This window comes from Cariama cristata, unplaced genomic scaffold (genome assembly GCF_000690535.1).
Source record: "Cariama cristata isolate BGI_N322 unplaced genomic scaffold, ASM69053v1 scaffold12882, whole genome shotgun sequence".
NCBI classification, from domain to species: domain Eukaryota; kingdom Metazoa; phylum Chordata; class Aves; order Cariamiformes; family Cariamidae; genus Cariama; species Cariama cristata.
In genome coordinates this window covers 1-17,630 of record NW_009603292.1, presented here as the reverse complement: position 1 = coordinate 17,630, position 17,630 = coordinate 1, and the positions used below count along the sequence as shown (strand labels likewise).

The following is a 17,630-nucleotide window of genomic DNA, read 5'->3' as shown; positions in this document are numbered from 1 at the left end:
TGCCTTATTCCTGATTTGCTGTGAGCACACAGCCTTCCTGCCAGTAGTTCCTCCTTCAGGTAAAAGCCCTCAGGAAACTGATGGCTGTGAATAGTTAGTGACTTCACTGAAATATGAGACTTTTTAATACATAGTCTTCACACAGAGAAAAAGTAGGACAGATCTAAGTAGAGCTCTGCAGATGCTAATAGGATCGTCCAGAAACTCTTTCCGTTTTTCCCTCATAAATGTCTATCGCAATAAAGAAACAAAAGAGTAAATTCTGCGTTGCTCCTAAATTTGTACTTCTTGACCCTAAAGAACAAAATCAGAAGTCTGGCAAGTCTCACATTATCAGTGCAATCCAGTTGACTAATTTGCAATCTCTTTCTCATCATTTTATTGGAATATTGTGTGGAACTCAGTCAAAAGCCAGATGGGAATCTATGTTTGCCATGCCAATGCAATTACTATTATCAGTTGTATTTGTGAGGTCGTAAAAATACCATGTTTGTCTGAAGAGATACATTTCCCTTAAAGTGATGCTGGCAGGAATTCATTAAAATGCCATCATTTATAGCTTTACTGCCTTTGTCCCACTGTAGGTTTTCAATGACATTGCTAGGAATCTTTATCAAGAGTATCTAGCCCACACGCCTGGGTCATTCCTATGACTCCTTTGAAATAATAGCTCCAAGCTTCACTCTCTCCTCTATCTTCTGGAGTTTTCTACCACTTAAAATGCTTGAGTGTAAGTGGATTCCAAGTTTTTACATCGAACAGATCTTGTTTATTTTTTAATAAAGAGTATGTGAATTTAAGTGTTCACAAAAGGTCTAAGCTTGTCAATCAGTCTGAATTCAGCAATGGAATTGAGGAAGTGTTTTTGAGGTTTTTCTGGGTACATGTCTCAATCTGATATAAGAAAATACAGTATTTTTCCCTTTAATAAGCTACAGCATAGCCTAGCTGAACATGCATATTTTTTACAGCCTATAGTAAATTGTTTTTCTTGCTACATTCTTGTCTTTCTGCCCTTTGCAATGTGAGTAATACTGGCGTAGTTCACCCAACATTCAAATTTAGTAGTCTGCATTTAGAGATGATGTGTGAGAGAAGGAAAATGTAAATAACAGAGCTGACTATGTGGGCTTAAACCTACTTAAGTCACAGAACACTTCAGTCAGTTTAATAGAGTTTATAAAGCAAATAGGAAAGACAAAACCCACTTAGCATATTCAACAAAATGCAGGCTTAAATTTCTCACTGAATAATTTTTATTTTTTTTATCAGCAAAAAGATTTTTCCCCCAATCAAGATTTCATAAGTATGTCTTCATTCAATTTTCAGACATTTAAAATCAGAGGGGTTAGCCATCAGTGATACAAAAGCGAGTCTTTTTTTTTTGTTTTCCCCTGTTTTTTTCTCTAAAAATATGCAGAGATGTTGCAGAAAACTGATAAAAGATCTGCGTGGAAAAAATGAGTCGTTTTTGACCGAGTCCAGTTTAAGCTCTGGCTTGATCTGTATTTAAAGTCACTGTGAATCTAGTTCAGATCATCTTTCACTGCTATACAAATCTTCCTTGGTGGCCGCCTACCAGTGTAACTTGACCATATTGAGGAGCTACCCATTTCGAATGGAAAAAATCAGATCACACTATGTGCTGGTATTACTTTACCTACCTGATTTATGATTTTACAGTAGGCTGCATGGTTCAGGTGTCTGTTTGAAATTACTGGGAAACTGATGAGCTAATACAAGCTCAACTGGGATTTTTCTCATGCAGATGGTTTCCCATTTATTGGTAACTGCACTAAGACAAACTTCCTTTGCACTAGACTATGATTAACATGTTAGGTGTTATCTCAGGAGTTTCACTTTTCATTTCCTTTGCTGTACTTTCTGCATAGAATCAGTTGTAATGTGAAGTTTAGTCAATGGGAAACTCAGGAGGTAGATACTAGATTTCTAATTTGTGACAGGAGAGACAAGCACTTGACATGTTACATAATTGATTTTATTTTTTTTTTGAAGGCAGAAATATTTTCATAGGGTAAATAGTCAAAACACATAGGTTAGAAGCTTGACCGTCTCCACTGAGAATAAGCTGTTTCTGCTGTGTTCAGCTCTGGTAATAATTGATAATGTACATCCCCAGTTTTCAGAGATACTCTGGAATGTGAATTGGGACACAGGTTATAATTTTTTCTCATTTTACTTTATAATCATATATAATTTCTGTCCTTCTAGGTCCAGTTCTTTTTTTATGTATTTTTAGTAGGCTTTTGCATTTTTCAGGTTTATTCCTTATTATCTTAGTGATGCAATAGTAAGATGCAAAAGCTGTGTATGAGGGGAAGGGACCGAAAAGAAGGGAGGTTAACCTTACAGCTTTTAATACAATCTTCCATAAAGGTATTCTAGGACACACAACCTTACACTGATAAATAAATACAAACAAGCGTTCTGTACCATCCAACACCTACTTTATTTTACCTTTTATTGACAAGAACCACCAAATGGTGTTTTACTCTGAGTAATTACCTTAGATGTTTAAAAGAAATTCTTCAGCAAAAAAATTATTTTGCTTCTTTAAAAATACACATTACTGTGACAGGCAGTCACCTACTCATTGCTAAAAACGCCTACAGTTTCCTAAAATAACGACAAAAAGTTTTCAGCATTGCAACTATTAAAGCACAGAGAGTCAAAACCAGAAATTGTCATGTGGTTTACTCACTGCATCAGGTAGTTACTACCATTCAGCATTCATGAAGGCAATTAAAAAAAAAAAAGACAACAAGCAGACATTGGGTTTTACCAATTTTATTTCTAGACTTTAGTTTTTTTGCTGGAAACTTGTCTGTTACAGGTCTGTTGGTGAAAATGTGCATTTCAGACCAGTGATGCCAATAAGTACAATATAAAAATGTACAAATCTGAATTGCTTGCTTACTATAGATTGTTATAATAATGTGACAAATAAAGCATCTCTGTTGGCACGTGAACCCACTTATCTGGATTTGGCCTTTTAGTACATACAATATTTTAAAGAAATTTGCAGTACACACTGCCACTCAGTGTAACACATAATATAACCAACAAGCACTAACTCAATAATCATGTTTGGTTCAGAGACACAGAGATGCCACAAACAGAAGTGTTTTATGAGGTAAGCAGTAAGAAATGTTCCTGAAATTTGGACAGAATGTATCCAGTCCTCCTGGGTCCTGCGACTGCTAGTAGCATTGCAATGCTTTATTTATGCACTATGTAGGATCTTAACTGCATTTGCCTCAAAATGAGTTCTAATTCTGTTTTGGTTTAGCAGCATACAGGCAACAGCTAGATTATTCTTCAGCATACAACTCTGTTAGCTGGCTTATTTATGAGATTTACAGGCTTTTTAAATTAGCATTATGCTATAATTAAAAAAAAAAAAACACAAACAAAAAACTAGTATATCATAACAGATTAAACACACAAAATACTTAGAGTTCCAGAAGATAACCTATCATACCAAATGATGTGTCCCAACTGATGGGAAATGACATCACGTGGCATACAAGAGTTATATTATAATGCACCTTTCATATATCAATGTGGCTAATAACACAGCTTAAAACTACTATGATAATAAACCCCAGATCAGACAAAGAATCCAGCTTTATAAAATGCATAACAACAAAAAAATGACATTACTTGATCTTCTGAAATGTCTGCTGTTTTTAAATTAATGCAACCTAGTTGCAAATCGCGAGACCCATTCAGAGTAACGTTCGATGCATTTCCGTTTGCAGTAGAACTATGAGGCACTGTGTACGAACATTAAAACCTGGTCTAGACATGGTTAACTGAAGTATGAGGTATTGTGAAACAGGAACCTTTTTGGAATAGAGCAGTAATCACATTAAGTAAAAATTGATCACATAAAAAATCTACAAAAAAATGATGTCAATAATATAATTTTCTATGAGAAAATTAAAACCTATAACATGGCAGTATATGACATTGTATAACAAAAAAAAAAAAAACTGATCCACAAAATAGCAGCAAAACACAATGACAAAGATACAGAAAAGCAATGTTAATTTTTTTTTTCAAACCATGCTGGGAATTTATCCATAGCAGCTCAATAAAAATGGAGCATCCACTCCTTTTCTTTTCTCTTTTTCTTTTTTTTTTTAATTTTAAAATTTTTTTCTTTTTTTTTTGTTGGGTTTTTTTTCTTGTTGTTTTGTTTTTTTACAATCAACACCTTAGCGGCAGTTTTCTCACATACATTTCACCATCACATTCTCCTCGAGCATCAACTTCAACAGCTATGTCCACGTCCCTTCAGCTACTTTCTAAAATAATAATAAAAAGATACATAGCCAAGATGTGCAAATTTTCTATTTGTAGCTAAATAAAAAATGGGGCATATACTGGAATAAGAACTTCTTTCAAGTACTCCAATTTTCATATCTATTAACTATGGCGTTTTTTTTCAAGACTGGTTCTGAAAATGTATAGGAAGGGGCCAAATAGACTGCTTTGTTTTGGGTTTGTTCTTTGAAGCGTGTCCTTTTTTCTTTAATAAGCTGTGTTAAAACTGCAACATCAAGGGTAGATTTTTTTTTTAAAAAGGGGCGATTGCATTATTTTACAAATCATACTGGCCTTACGAACATCCTCTGCAATAAATATTCTTTTTAGCCTTAACTATAAATTATATATTTTAGTGTTTAAAAACCTTCAGTTGTAAAACATCTAGCGACAATCCTTAAACTATGTGTCCTATATGTGAACCTTTAAGGCCCCTAATTTATAAAGGTGAGTTGGCACCAAAGGATTCTAAACTTCAACTTTTCTATAGAAAAGGATAGGAAGATATCCTGGCAATTTGTGAATGCAATTTCTCTCACTGGAACACAACCTTCGGAAAAAAAAAAAAAATCACCTCTCCTCTAACACCATAGTTAAATGCACTTGCTTTGCAATTCCAAGTTTGCGAACAAGCACTTATATATTTCCAAACCATTCCATTAAAAAAAAATTCCCACACAATAAAAGAATGTATTTCCTATATCTAATGGACTGAAAGTGCTTTGAATGGAATGGTTTTAGAATATTACAAACAAACAAAAAAAAAAAAAAAAAAGAACTGTGGATTGAACCTGACCATAATTAGGCTGAATATCTGTGGGGTCAGACCAGCATTTTTACACAGGTAACTACAAAAATATGAAGATTACAAAAATATAATATATTATGTCACTATTTCGGTTTCTCTTTATAATAGAGTATTGTATGAGTAGTACATTGGCCTTTCCCAACAATGCTAAGCTGGAACCCTACAAATGCCTTATGCACAGACAATCCACAGGCACAAAAAAAGATTAACATATAATAATGCTGCATACTAACATATACTAACTTATGGGTTACGTTAACCATTTGTAAGGTGAAGAGGATAAAAAAAAACCCTAAGGAAATAAAATAAACATTTACAGATGAATTATAAAGTGACTAAATGCATAAGCAAGCAAGATACAGAAAAGCCTAGAACTGCGTTAAAGCTATGCTTTTTAAAGGAAAAAAAAAAAGAGTATTTCATTTACTATCTAAAAAAAAAAACCCTCTTCTACTTTAAAAATGGTTGGTTGGTTTGTTTTATATGTAAGAAATCAAATCTAATACCTCCCCTGGAGACATTTTGTGTGTTAATGCCTATTTTTACAACATACAGACAAGAACACTTTAATATAAAAACTAGTTGATTATTATTGTATAAAATCCTCTATTTTTGTAGCACAAACCCCTGGGGGTAATGCAAATACTATTTTTTTCTTTTTTTAAGACAGTTTTTGGGGTATTTTTTGTTTATTTGTTTGTTTGAAGTCACAGATGGAAGGGAGACAGAGCAAGAAAAAAATATAACAAGACTGGTTTTCCCTTCTGGTATAAAAATGTCCTGGAGAAAAGGGTTTCTGGGGGGGAGATCCTGATGCCGATTCCTTCTCAGATGCCCTTTCTTTGTCTGCTTTTCTTGCCAAGCAAACCCATTAGAAGAAGTCCTCTTAAATGTTCACATCTCGCACATCAGTAGGTGTGCAGGAGAGGTCTGCTTCATCCTCTACAGTCTTTGTTTCTGAAGATACGTTGTGCTGCTGTGCCTGACGTAGACTGGATTCAAGGAGGGATTCAATCTGTTCTTGGCAGGCTCGTAAACAATCCTAGAGAAGATTAAATGGAAGGAGAAAAAGACCCAGAGTCTTTTAGAAAAATAGTAAGATCACAGACCAAATATAATTTCTTGAAAAAGCAAGAGAAATTACTATAATCAAGTTATTTGGGAGGGCAGCAGACTGCAAGGAGCGTGGGAAGAGCAAAAGAAACACTGAATAGTCAAAGGATTGGACGAGCTACCCCATTTTCTGCAGGATGCTAGCCTGCATCCAGACTTCAGCAACTAACTCTTGCCATCTTCTATTTAATGGCCTAGGTGAGCATCTCCATACATGGTCCTCTGGACAAACCATGACTGCCGTTTTGTTGCTAGTCTCAGCCCATAGATCTGCAACTGAACGTGATGCAGGCTCCACTACAATGTTATATGTAGCAACTAACCTAGGCAGGACCTTGACACACTCAGATGCAGCTTGCACTACTGCCTTTCTGCCTGTGCTGTTAACACAGCAGTTCTCTAAAAGTCTTTTCATACTACCTCACTGTCCTTTATACCTTTTGAAAAAAATAGGAACAGTCCGACTGGACAGCAGTGTGAATCAATCAAAATTAAATAAGTGGAGGTGCAAAGACATGAAGCTGGGCTGGAGTCAAGAGTTGGTCCATGATTTCTACTTTTACCACAGAAGCACTTCGGCAGTACAGTCTACTAGAAGTGATGGTCATAAACAGTGATTTTCCCAGGCTGGGTTCCAATACTACGAAGTTCTTAAACAGAAGTGCCACATGCATATTTAGACAGACATGCCCAAAGTTGCCTGCCAGCTGCTGCGATGTCCAGCAGTGGGCAGCTCAAGTTAGCTAACTGATTTCTAACTCAGAAAGCATCTGAACAGAAAAACGTACTGCACTGTGTGATCCCAAAATGCAGGTAATCTTTCAGAAGCACCACTAAACACCTTTGTAACCACGCATTACAAAGTGCTGCCAAGCTTTCAGTTTGCTACCACATTCACCTTGAAAGCTCAGTCAGGGTGAGATCTCCTTCCCTTGCTTCAAAAGCGTCTTCTGAGAGGTGAAAGTGCACGCAATCCTACCGAGTGTTCAGGAGGGTGCAAGGGCCTTGCCGCTTGCACAGACTTCCGTGTGAATTAAAAGCATAAAGCACCAAGCAGGAGCATGTCTATGGTGGGGAAAGGTAACTTCCCCTGGGCATTAAACCTTACCGCATGTAGACAGATGCAATTTTACTTATCAATCCACAGCTATTAGAATTGGAGAATGCCTGTTAGCTCAACCTGTCCAACTTTCTGCAAGTTATGGTTGTGGTCTTCAGCGACACGTACATCCATTGTAACGACACAGAAATGGTGCCTTAACTAGGCAAAACAATCACACGACATTTTGCCAAAATGCCTCCAGCGTGCTGTTTACGCCTATCTTTATAACGTACATCGTAAGCTTTTTCCCAACATATTTAACCCTGTGTATTAAGGACTTCGAAGTTTCCTTTCAGTATTGCCTTTTCTGATTTAACCTATGACATGTGTTAGCCCTTGCGGTGAACCCAGTCTTCCATGATAAATTGCCGTCAAAAGTGTTAGGATGTGCATGACTGAGAATGAATGTTGTTTTCCTGAGAGGGTGACCTGCCTGCTGTTTTCTTTATTTCCCAGTTTCAATTCTGCCTTCATTCAGAGGCTTCTTGTGTGATCTACCAGCTTTTCACTGATTCCACTACCACAAGAATCTCCTCTGCCACCAATAAGGGCACATGGCATTTGGGGTAAAATAAGATTAGAAACCCAAGCAAACAATTCTCTGCAAGTCCTTTCTGAGAGAGAGGGAGGTTAATCCTACCTCTAAGCAGATCAGACCATCAGTTACAGCTCACTGAAAACACATAACCTATGACCTTTTCTGGTTTAAACCCTAGTGTAATATTTCCTCTTGACAGAGACACACAGCGTTTTAAATGACAAAAAGAAACGCCTCATATCCTAAAGTCATCATGCCTTTGGCTCCTACATACCTCTGGCCTTCACAATAAGATCTCTATGAAGTCCTTCCACCCCTTCTCAAGATACAACGGATCAATCCTGACTGTAAGGCTTCTACTTGCATGTCCTGTACCATGTACCTCAGTCACGCTTGGAATTAGATGTATTGAAGAGTAGTACATGAATACAGGTTTAGGTATTTTTGGTTTTACAAATCCAGGCACTTTTGAGGATAATTCTGTTTTAACAAGGTCACATGTTCAGTGTTCCAAACTGAAAGCAAATTTATTTTCAGAGCGAGACAAACCCTATTGGCTTTTTTTTTTGGGGGGGTGGGGTGGGGTGGATTGTTTGGTGGGTTTTCCTGGGGTTTTTGTGGAGGTTTTTTTTTTTGTTTTTAATCCTAACTATTTGCATATAGTGTGTTTGAGCTCTGAAAACTAAAACAATTCAAAAGAACCTCTATAAATACCCATTTTTCTCCCTCTGGAGTCCAGTCATGAATAATTACATAGGACTACGTAACTTAAAGATAATTTTTGACCACAGAATTTTTTTCTCCTGTGAGACTGTCAAGAGTACAGCGTGCTGTAACTGTATTTTTTTAAAACATAATCTTTACAATTTATTATGAACAGACTATGTCTTAAGCTACAGTTGAATGAACAGTATTTTTTTCATGTTTTAGGCATTTTTGTTCTTTTCTTATTCAGATAACTATTAGATGAATAATTTGTCTGCAGGAATGTATTAGAGCTAGCAAAAATAACTGCAAAATATAAAATTCACTGTGAACAACCTCACCAAAGCTTTTTTCATTCTCAGTAGTTCTCAACACTGAAAAGCAAATACAAAACTTGTACATTACTCTGATAACTTCTCCCAACAACTTTTCTGCTTCACTACCCAAATTTTCAATGCTCACAGTTTGTTCAAGGTCATAAACCCTTCCTGGATTAATTAAGCTCCTCAGTGAAAAAAAAAAAGAGACTTGCTAGCTTAACTGATGTGGTCAAATACCTTTAACACACACAGCAGACATGATCAGACTCCAGGGTCAGATACTAAAGGAAACAACAACAAAAAAGAAACTGCTTGGAAATCCTTTGTTACTGCCTGACCTGTTCTGGATACCAAGCACATGTTTGAAGGTGCCTCTGAGTAGGGGCAGGCAGGAGACGAATTCCAATGTAGTAACAGACAGCATGGAAACCCAATCTAATCTAGTTTAGCAAATTTCTGGCCTGGAAATGAATGTCAGGTAAAATTCAATCTGTTTGGATGATGGGGTCAAGAATAGAATGATGGAAGACAGCCCAAGACTTCTAATTGTGATTATCTGACTTCTAATTACCCCTGATCAAAGGCAAAATGGGAAATTGGACTCCTACCAATGTAAACATGAACCATAAAGGAATTCCAATCAGGTGATATTCATTTTACTTTAGATTCAGCTTTCTTTGAGACTAAAGGTAAGAAAGTGTGATTATATAACCTGAAATCCAACAGACCAGCTGCTCTAGCTAATAGATAATCAGGGAGAATGTTAGCCATGTTATAATGCATGCTCTTAATATTTCAAGACAATCCAATATAAAGCATATTCATTTGGGCAGTCTAACAAGGGGAACCATCACTGTGCAGTAACAAACTTCATATACAGGCTAGTGAAATAAGATAATAGGAATAGCATTTGATACCATGGATTACATAAGCACATCTTATGGAAAATTCTCTATGCAGCAGAATCGTGCTATGTATGAAACCAAGCGGTTTTCTCTACTCAAAGCAATAGTAGTGGAAGGTGCTGTTCCCTTATTCCATTACAAACACAACAGTATACATATACATACGTTTGATTTTACGATGCCTATTTTCAGTAGCAGCCTATACAAAAACCTTACTTCTAACTCCAGCTGCTCTAACACTTAAATGTATTTAGCAATGAAAGCTGGAGGGGACTTGCTTCCTTTTAAAGCTATTAACTTTAAGTTGAGGTCATACAGATTGTGGCCTTGCAATGACTCTAGACAATAAAAAAAAGAAATAAGCAAGAATTCTCCTTCTTGCTAAAACTACTTTCTTTTCTTTTAAAAGAGTTCTGTCATCAACTAAATCGAGTCACATACGGACATGTCATTGTTCTTCACAATGTGAGAGAATTTACTTCAATGCTCTGTATCAGGAATGATTAAATAATGTTGTTTGAATCAGATACTGTCAGAACAGATAGCGAGCCTAGTGTTTTTTCTCAGTGCCTGCTTCAAATATCTTGCACTGGATAGTGGCCAACCATACACTGAAATATCTACATTGTTCACAAACTGACTAAAAGCATTAAATGTACATACCAAGCTGAGCAGCATTTTATTTCAGCATTTGAAGTTCTTACAGTATTTAACATTTCAGCACTGGATCCATATTACTTTAGCCACGGTAATATAAATGGCAAAAATAACGTGCTGAATAGTGAGGCATTGTTAAGGTGATCAAAATAATAAGCTGAGATACTGTATTTGTCAGCAATTGTTTCACATAGTCTACTGAAAGTAGAATATTCTTTTCTGAATAATTAATTACGATGCATTCATCTTTCCAGAAATCACTCAATCCTGTCAACAAAGTCCAATTATACAAACCTAGTTTTGCAGTGTCTGGACTAGTACAGTTCTCTATGTATTTAAATTATTAACATGTAAAATAATTTAACAGCATCTCAAAGATTCCGCCGCTAACCACAGAGTTGTCTTTATTTGACTCATTGTCCAGCGCTTGGAGACCTCACAAGAACCTTTTTAAAGCATCTATTTATTGGTCTTCCACATTGTTACAAAACAAAGCTCAACTCTGCCCCAACTTCACACACCATTATGACATGGATCATTGACTTTAGGTCTTCCTTGTAGGCTCCCTTCCTGGCCCATTCACTCATGAAAGGTTTATTGCTCACTAGTTACTGATGTGCATCTCCTGGAAGCTGCAGGGCAAAATGAGAGTCCTGTGAGGACCATCTACCTTGTCAGAAAGTCGTGGGACAAGCATTTGTTCCGAAAAGGAATTCAATACCAGCTACTGTGCAGGTCTAGCACGTAATAAACCAAATTAGATCATTAGAACTCTTTTAAGAAGGGCTTTTTCACACCACTTGGCACAATAAAAGGCCTCAAGAATGGTCAAAGATAAGGTCAGAGATACCATGAGGTCTCAGTAACTATTTCCTCATCTTATTTTCAAAGTTTTGTTTTACATAAACTCCGAGTTTAATTACCTACAACCAAACACAGGCTCTGCAATGTCCTAAATTGATGCAGAGTCTCCTTTCCTTTGTCAGCTATGCCTCTCCTACAAACATTAGGGCGGGATGCTTTTTGAACTGCAACAGCGTAATCACAGATTATTAACGGATATAACGACAGCTAAATAACTAGGACGGACACGAGAGAACACATTCAAAAACCTCACTCTGAGGTTTGACTTTTATCAAGATTTACTGTGAGCTTAGCTACTATACAGTAAGCAGGCATTCATTCTTAAACTCTAAGGCAGGAGATCAACCGAGAGAAAAAGTCACTTACCGGATCACATTTGATAACTTGTGATAGGAAATGTGTGAGGCATTGATAGGAGAGGAAAGTGTTAGTGTTCCCCAGATGCAGGCCTTGCACAGCTGCTACCACACTGCCAGCTGCGATCATGGAAGGTGGGTTTGAAATAAATTTAATATCTGTATGAAGAAAGAAGAGAGAGAGAAAAAAAAAAAAAAGACTGAAGTGATTGCTTTAGGAGAAGCCTGCCCATACACATACACTCTTCTACCACCATGGCTTCAGCTGCCAACTATTTCATCTGAAAAGGTAGGGAAAACAGTGAGCAGAAAGGTGCCTCCTGCTCTAAACTGTTACAGGTCCAAACCTGTAAACACTTATCCACATGAGCAACTGTACTTCAGTGAGTAGCCCTTCCTAGCACTAAGCCTGGGAGGCCATTCATCACTTCGAGGTATTTTCATCATAAGCAGGGCCCCCATTCTTCAAATGTTAAAATACTTTGCTCATGTGAATAATGCCACTGGGGTCAATGGCACTATACATCTGAGAAAACCTGTTTGCATTCTTAAGTGTTTCGCATGATCAGATCCTAGGTGCACTCTAATAAGGAGTCCTCAAGGCCCTTTAAAGCAGAAACCTTTGCACTGACATTGAAAGGAATATAGCTTTAATGAACAACAACATCAACAAAAAGAAAGAAAGAAAGAAAGACTGCTTAACCCTGTCAGGAGGCAGATAATCCATATTTAAATTAAGGTTTCATCTTAAAAATGCTTTGTCTCAACCTAGTCTCTTGTCAGTGGCTGCCATCCATCCTGGCAACAGGGATTTAATGTAAATGTGGCATAACTAAGTGACGGGGGTCCCAAGAATTGGCGGACAATCAGTTACATTCTGATGTGACACCATGCTGACAAGAGGCTGGGCCCCCTTCCAGACTGCATTGCTGTAGGTCTCTCCACAAAGCCACTCCCATGATTCCTTAAGGGGCTATCTCTGCCATTTAGCATGGTTTTGGTTTGCTTTTTGTTATGTTTTGTTGGGGTTTTTTTAATAAGAATAATCCACATTTTAATGCTAAGACTCTTTCTGCTGAACAGGAATGCGTTTGATCCGTGGCAGTGTACACCTTGGAGGAGAATCAGAAACAAAGGAAGTAAGTGGCACAAGTAAACATCTACTTTTGTGAGGAAGAAAGGGAAATGCCACATTATACACAAGAACCTGAGATACATTCCTTCAGCTTTTATCATAATACAACTTCCTCTGGGTTGAAAAAATATAAACCATCTGTCAAACCCTTGAATGAAATCAAAGGAATAGACAGCTTAGAGGGCTCAGTAGAACAGTTTAAGTATTAAATCATGCATCTCCTTTATTATGATAAAATAACTTTTGTGTAAATGTTTTACCAGTGAAACTAAAGACTTCGGGACTCTATGAAAGTCCTCGCTCTGAATCTATTCATGTACCTCTGGCACTCCATTGTAGCCCTGACCAATACCCACCTTCAAAGGGGCATTTCGCCCAGCGTTCTATGAACCTTCAAAATTAAACTGATACGATGAATTGTGGCCAAACTTTTGTGATGCCCTGCCAGCAAAAAGGCAAGCTTGATCTAAAGTCATCTCATTTATGTTACCGTGCTTAAAATAAATTCAGTCTAGCCCCTTTTCCTAATCTGCCCATTTGCGGGCAGATACAAATGCACCTACCTTCTAGCAAGCTTCTGTCATTCCCCAAAATCAAAGTAGTCCAGACTGCGTATTGACACTATACACACTCCAAAGCCAGTCCTCTAACTGAAAGACTGATACACAGTTGCAGGTAGACTTCAGAAACGAGGGACTTCGGTAGGCAAGCATGAATTCCACCAAGATTGGGTCGCTCAGAGGGGTACGGTGGCAGCGCGTTCGCGACACTATTTACTGAGCTCCACAAACAGAACATGACCAAAATGTGTCAGTTTAATGAGTCTGTCCTGACAGGATCACGTTTGGGATTAATATTTGCGTTCTTCTTTTAAATGGAGCAGTAAACAAGAACATGAATTCATAGTCACACCCTCATTCTTTCCAAGGTGGAAAAGTGATAATGAAGTTTAAATGACCAGTTTGTGTCTGTCCCCATAACCACTCCAGACAAGCAGCATGGACTGCCTTTTTGTTGCAACTCAACAAGGAATTATTTGTGGCAGAGGCCACTAATTTCAGCATATTAATCAGGGGGCCCCTCTCGCCTGTAATTGGATGCCCCCAAGTGAAGAGTGTGGCATCATTGTCAGCCTCCATCGCCTCATCTTGCGCTATTGAGCGCTCAGGAACAAGGGGGCTTCGGTGAGATGAATTAGACCTGACACAGCCACAATGGGGTAGGGGGCCCCATCAATTGAAGCACACATCCCCAGTAGCCTATCTGAGACTTCATCCAAAAAGAATAAACAACTTCAGCGTTGTTAAAAAGAGAGAGAGAGAGAGAGAGAGGAGGGGGAGGAGAGAGAAGAATGCCAGCCACCCTGAAGGGAGGACAAAGCAGGCATATAGGCGCTGCAGCGCTTTAAAAAAAATTCCTAACAAGGCGAGTCACCCCTTTTCCTTTTTAAATGGAGCAGCAATTCCATCCGTCTGGAGAGCTGGGGGCTATGAATGAAAATCTTTTCATTGAGGCAAATCAAAACTGCGAACATAAATCACTTGCTGCAAGATGCAACAGGTTCCAACTGGTCACATACCTTGAGACTTCCAATTTTATAAAGGCCAGAGAATAGGAGAATTGTAACACGCTTGTTTCAAAGGGGGATCTTTCTTTCTCCATCCGAGGAGGAAAGCAACAACAATAATAATAGCAATAATAATAATATAAAAGGAGCCTGGTATGTTTTGATAACCAGAGGAACATAATGAAATGCTGAAGCTCCAATATTTGTTGCAATGCATTGTTATGCTTGTATAGAGCTGCAGTTCTCCCTCAACACTGGTCTTAACTTGGGCCAAAAGAGGCCTGCTTCCTTTTGAGCTCTCCCTGCCTTGCTCGGCCATGCCAAAGCCCCATTCATTAAGCTCAATTATGTGTTAACTTCAAACAACCCTTGGTAATTTTTTTTTTTTTTCTCTTTTTCTCCCAAACCTACCACAGCACAAAGGCATCCTTTGGTGAAAATGGATTTTTCAAAACTAACCCAAATCAAACAAATCCACTTCTACTAGCCAGACAACTGAAGAGGGAGCTTAGAAGGAATTCCCCTCCACTTCACCTTGCAGCGTAACCTCCTCTTTCTGAAACAAACACATACACACTCATCTACAAACACTTCCACAGCCTTCACCTTGTTAAGCCAACTGGCGGAGATTTTATTTTCTAAGCAAGCATTATTTTGCCATCTCTTCTTAGGAGACCCTCCTTTACAGTAGAGGACACAGGCTGTACTTCAAGCAAAGGATATACTGCACTTGCCCCTGAGGCCACTTCAGCGAGTGTCAGTGTTTCCAGTGGACTTTGGATTGGGCCCCACAGCATCCAGGCAGCACAACGCATTTGCAGTCCATCTAGGTTCGTTTTGGCAAGGGGAAATACAACACAACCCAGCAACAGCAAAGCAAAGTCCAGATGCTACTTAAGCCACATGTGATCTTCACTAGCCAACAAAGAAGTCATGAGGAAAGCAAAAGGTAGAGAAAATCCTGACATCCAAAAATAACAATAAAAACACAGAGCCTAGTGGCAGCCTTCCTGAGCGCTCTTTCCCCAGGCAATATTCCCAACTTCAGTAGGGAGCTGAAGAGGGCCCCAATTCTGGTGAGCTCAGCACTGGGTTTTGTTTTTTGTTTTTTTTTTTTAAAACCTAAGTAAAACTCCCAGAACATGGTTCTCATTTACTGATCCATTCTCCAGCTGTGGTGTGTAGCAGTGTTAAATAAAGGCTCTGGATGTGCTTCCTAAAAGAAACATAACAACACCGACAGTAGATCAAAGTACTGGACTCTTAGCAAGTCTCCAACCTTTGAACTACTCTTGTTTTCATCCCTGTCATTGCCAACACAACCACCTAGGTTAAACATCCCCATATCCAAAGGGGAGGCCGGGTAGCTGTTCTTTTTAGCTAACAGCCGAGGAAGCTTCAAATTTAGCAAATCACGCATTCAGAGTCGCAGCAGCCTTTTCTGGTAGAATCTGGCACGGAGAGTTACATCTCATTTTCTGAAAATGTTGCTGCAGGTAGTTTGAAGGCTGTTTGAAGGTTGTAGTGCTCCGAAGACTGAGCATTATTCCAGGCAATCTAACTTACGAACTGCCCATTATGCCGATGTTAGGCCCAAGATGAAGAGCAATGCCAGTATTTATAAATTTCTCTTTTATGGCTTGGTCGTTCTATCTTTAGGCCTTGCAGTAGGGCCAATTCTGTGAAATAAAATTTCTCTTCTGAGTGCCTGCAATCTTTCTTCTATCTTTTTATACCACATCCATCTCTGGAAAATAAACTAGACAACATTAATTTGTGCCATTGACTGCACACATCCCACCAAGGTTTTCAAGTGTGGATACCTCTTCTCAAGTCCGAACGCAGGCTTGATCTCTTTTTTTAGCACAACTGCTACTGAATATTAGCATTTACTAAAGTGCTGTATCTCCCTTACACTAAGTTTTTATCAGTGTCAACAGAGTGTCTGGCATTCCTCTTTATGTGCTACTGCAAAAGAACATTTGCTTTGTCTGCTTTTTCTTCCTTATTCTTTTGCCATTCCTGGATTGGTCTCGCCATACTAAAAGAAAAACGCGCTGAACACGTTTTGTTTAAACAGAGTGTCTTCCCTCTAGAACTTCTTTTGTCCCTGCTCCTCCACTCTGTCCTGTGGCAACAGCGAGATCTGGAGAACGGAAAGACTCTTCTAAGACTTTTTTTCCTTCCCGCTTTCTAGGGGTTCAGTGGGTAAAGCCGGTACATGTACAAATGCATACACACACAGAGTCCACAGGCAAACATGGAACTTCAAAGAACCAGCGCGCACGCATGCACGGTGCCCTTGAAATCAAAGATCAGGCCTCTGCAAACCTGGCCTAGCGAACGGTCGGCGTCTTTGGAGGCCGGCCCTGCACATGGCTTCGGCACAGCACGTGGTCAGAAGGGTGCAGATGGCAGCGGCTCGGTCCCGTGCCAGGAAAGCCTCTGTGCCGCGTGGCCCTCCTCCAATCCACCAAGCCACCGAGGAGAGCGGAAGAGACAACTTGAAGAGGGAAGTTTTAAAACCCCCACGCAGAGCTATTCACAAACAAAATCTCCCTCCGCCTTGAAAAACTGTCTTAAGAATGAATCCGCACGGGGAGGGATGCCCCGGATGGGCAGTAAGCCTTTTGCAGCCCCCACATAAAACCCGGTGGACGGAGGCGAAGAAATTGTGGCACGCTGAGCTGCGACTCCACGGCTAAGCTACGAGGAGGGGGGTACTGCTCCCTCCCTGACCACAACACATATTCAACTCAGAAACAAAGTATCTTCTGAAAAAACTTACCTCTGCAAAGTAATCCACCTTCTGCAAACAAGGGGCAATAACCGGGGCTTAAACTACCTCCCCACAGCTCCGTGAGCTCGCTTTAGACCACAGCTACGGGAAGGTTTACAAGCCAGGGGGTAGGTGCGTGTAAGGGAGCAACACGCTTTGCTTAACGTGCAGGGCTCATACCTGTAGCGCACAGAGCCACAAAAGTCTGAGCATGTTTACGGATGATCTGCTTGGTGTCCTCTGCCAGAGGCATTTTAGTAAGGAAATGTTCAATGAAATCGTGGGGGGTCATTGCAGCCAGATTCCATTTCAGCTTATTCACCAGAAGCAGCTCCATTTGCTGCAAAGACAAGAGGGAGGGTAGGGGGAAGAAGAGAAGAGGAAGGAGAAGAGGGAAAATGTGGTTAGCGCCGCTCACACACGGTCGGACG

At 39.2% G+C, this 17,630-nt stretch overlaps 1 protein-coding gene across 1 annotated transcript; it reads right to left on the bottom strand.

Moving 5' to 3' along the window:
• Window positions 1-5,562: 5,562 nt before the first annotated feature.
• Window positions 5,563-17,539, bottom strand: CCND1 (cyclin D1). Its single transcript, XM_009695124.1, has 3 exons — window positions 17,380-17,539; window positions 11,729-11,877; window positions 5,563-6,200 (listed from the first exon to the last, which is right to left on the bottom strand). Exons 1-3 carry the CDS (start codon window positions 17,534-17,536, stop codon window positions 6,045-6,047), a joined length of 462 nt encoding a protein of 153 aa, XP_009693426.1. The 5' UTR covers window positions 17,537-17,539; the 3' UTR covers window positions 5,563-6,044.
• Window positions 17,540-17,630: the final 91 nt, after the last annotated feature.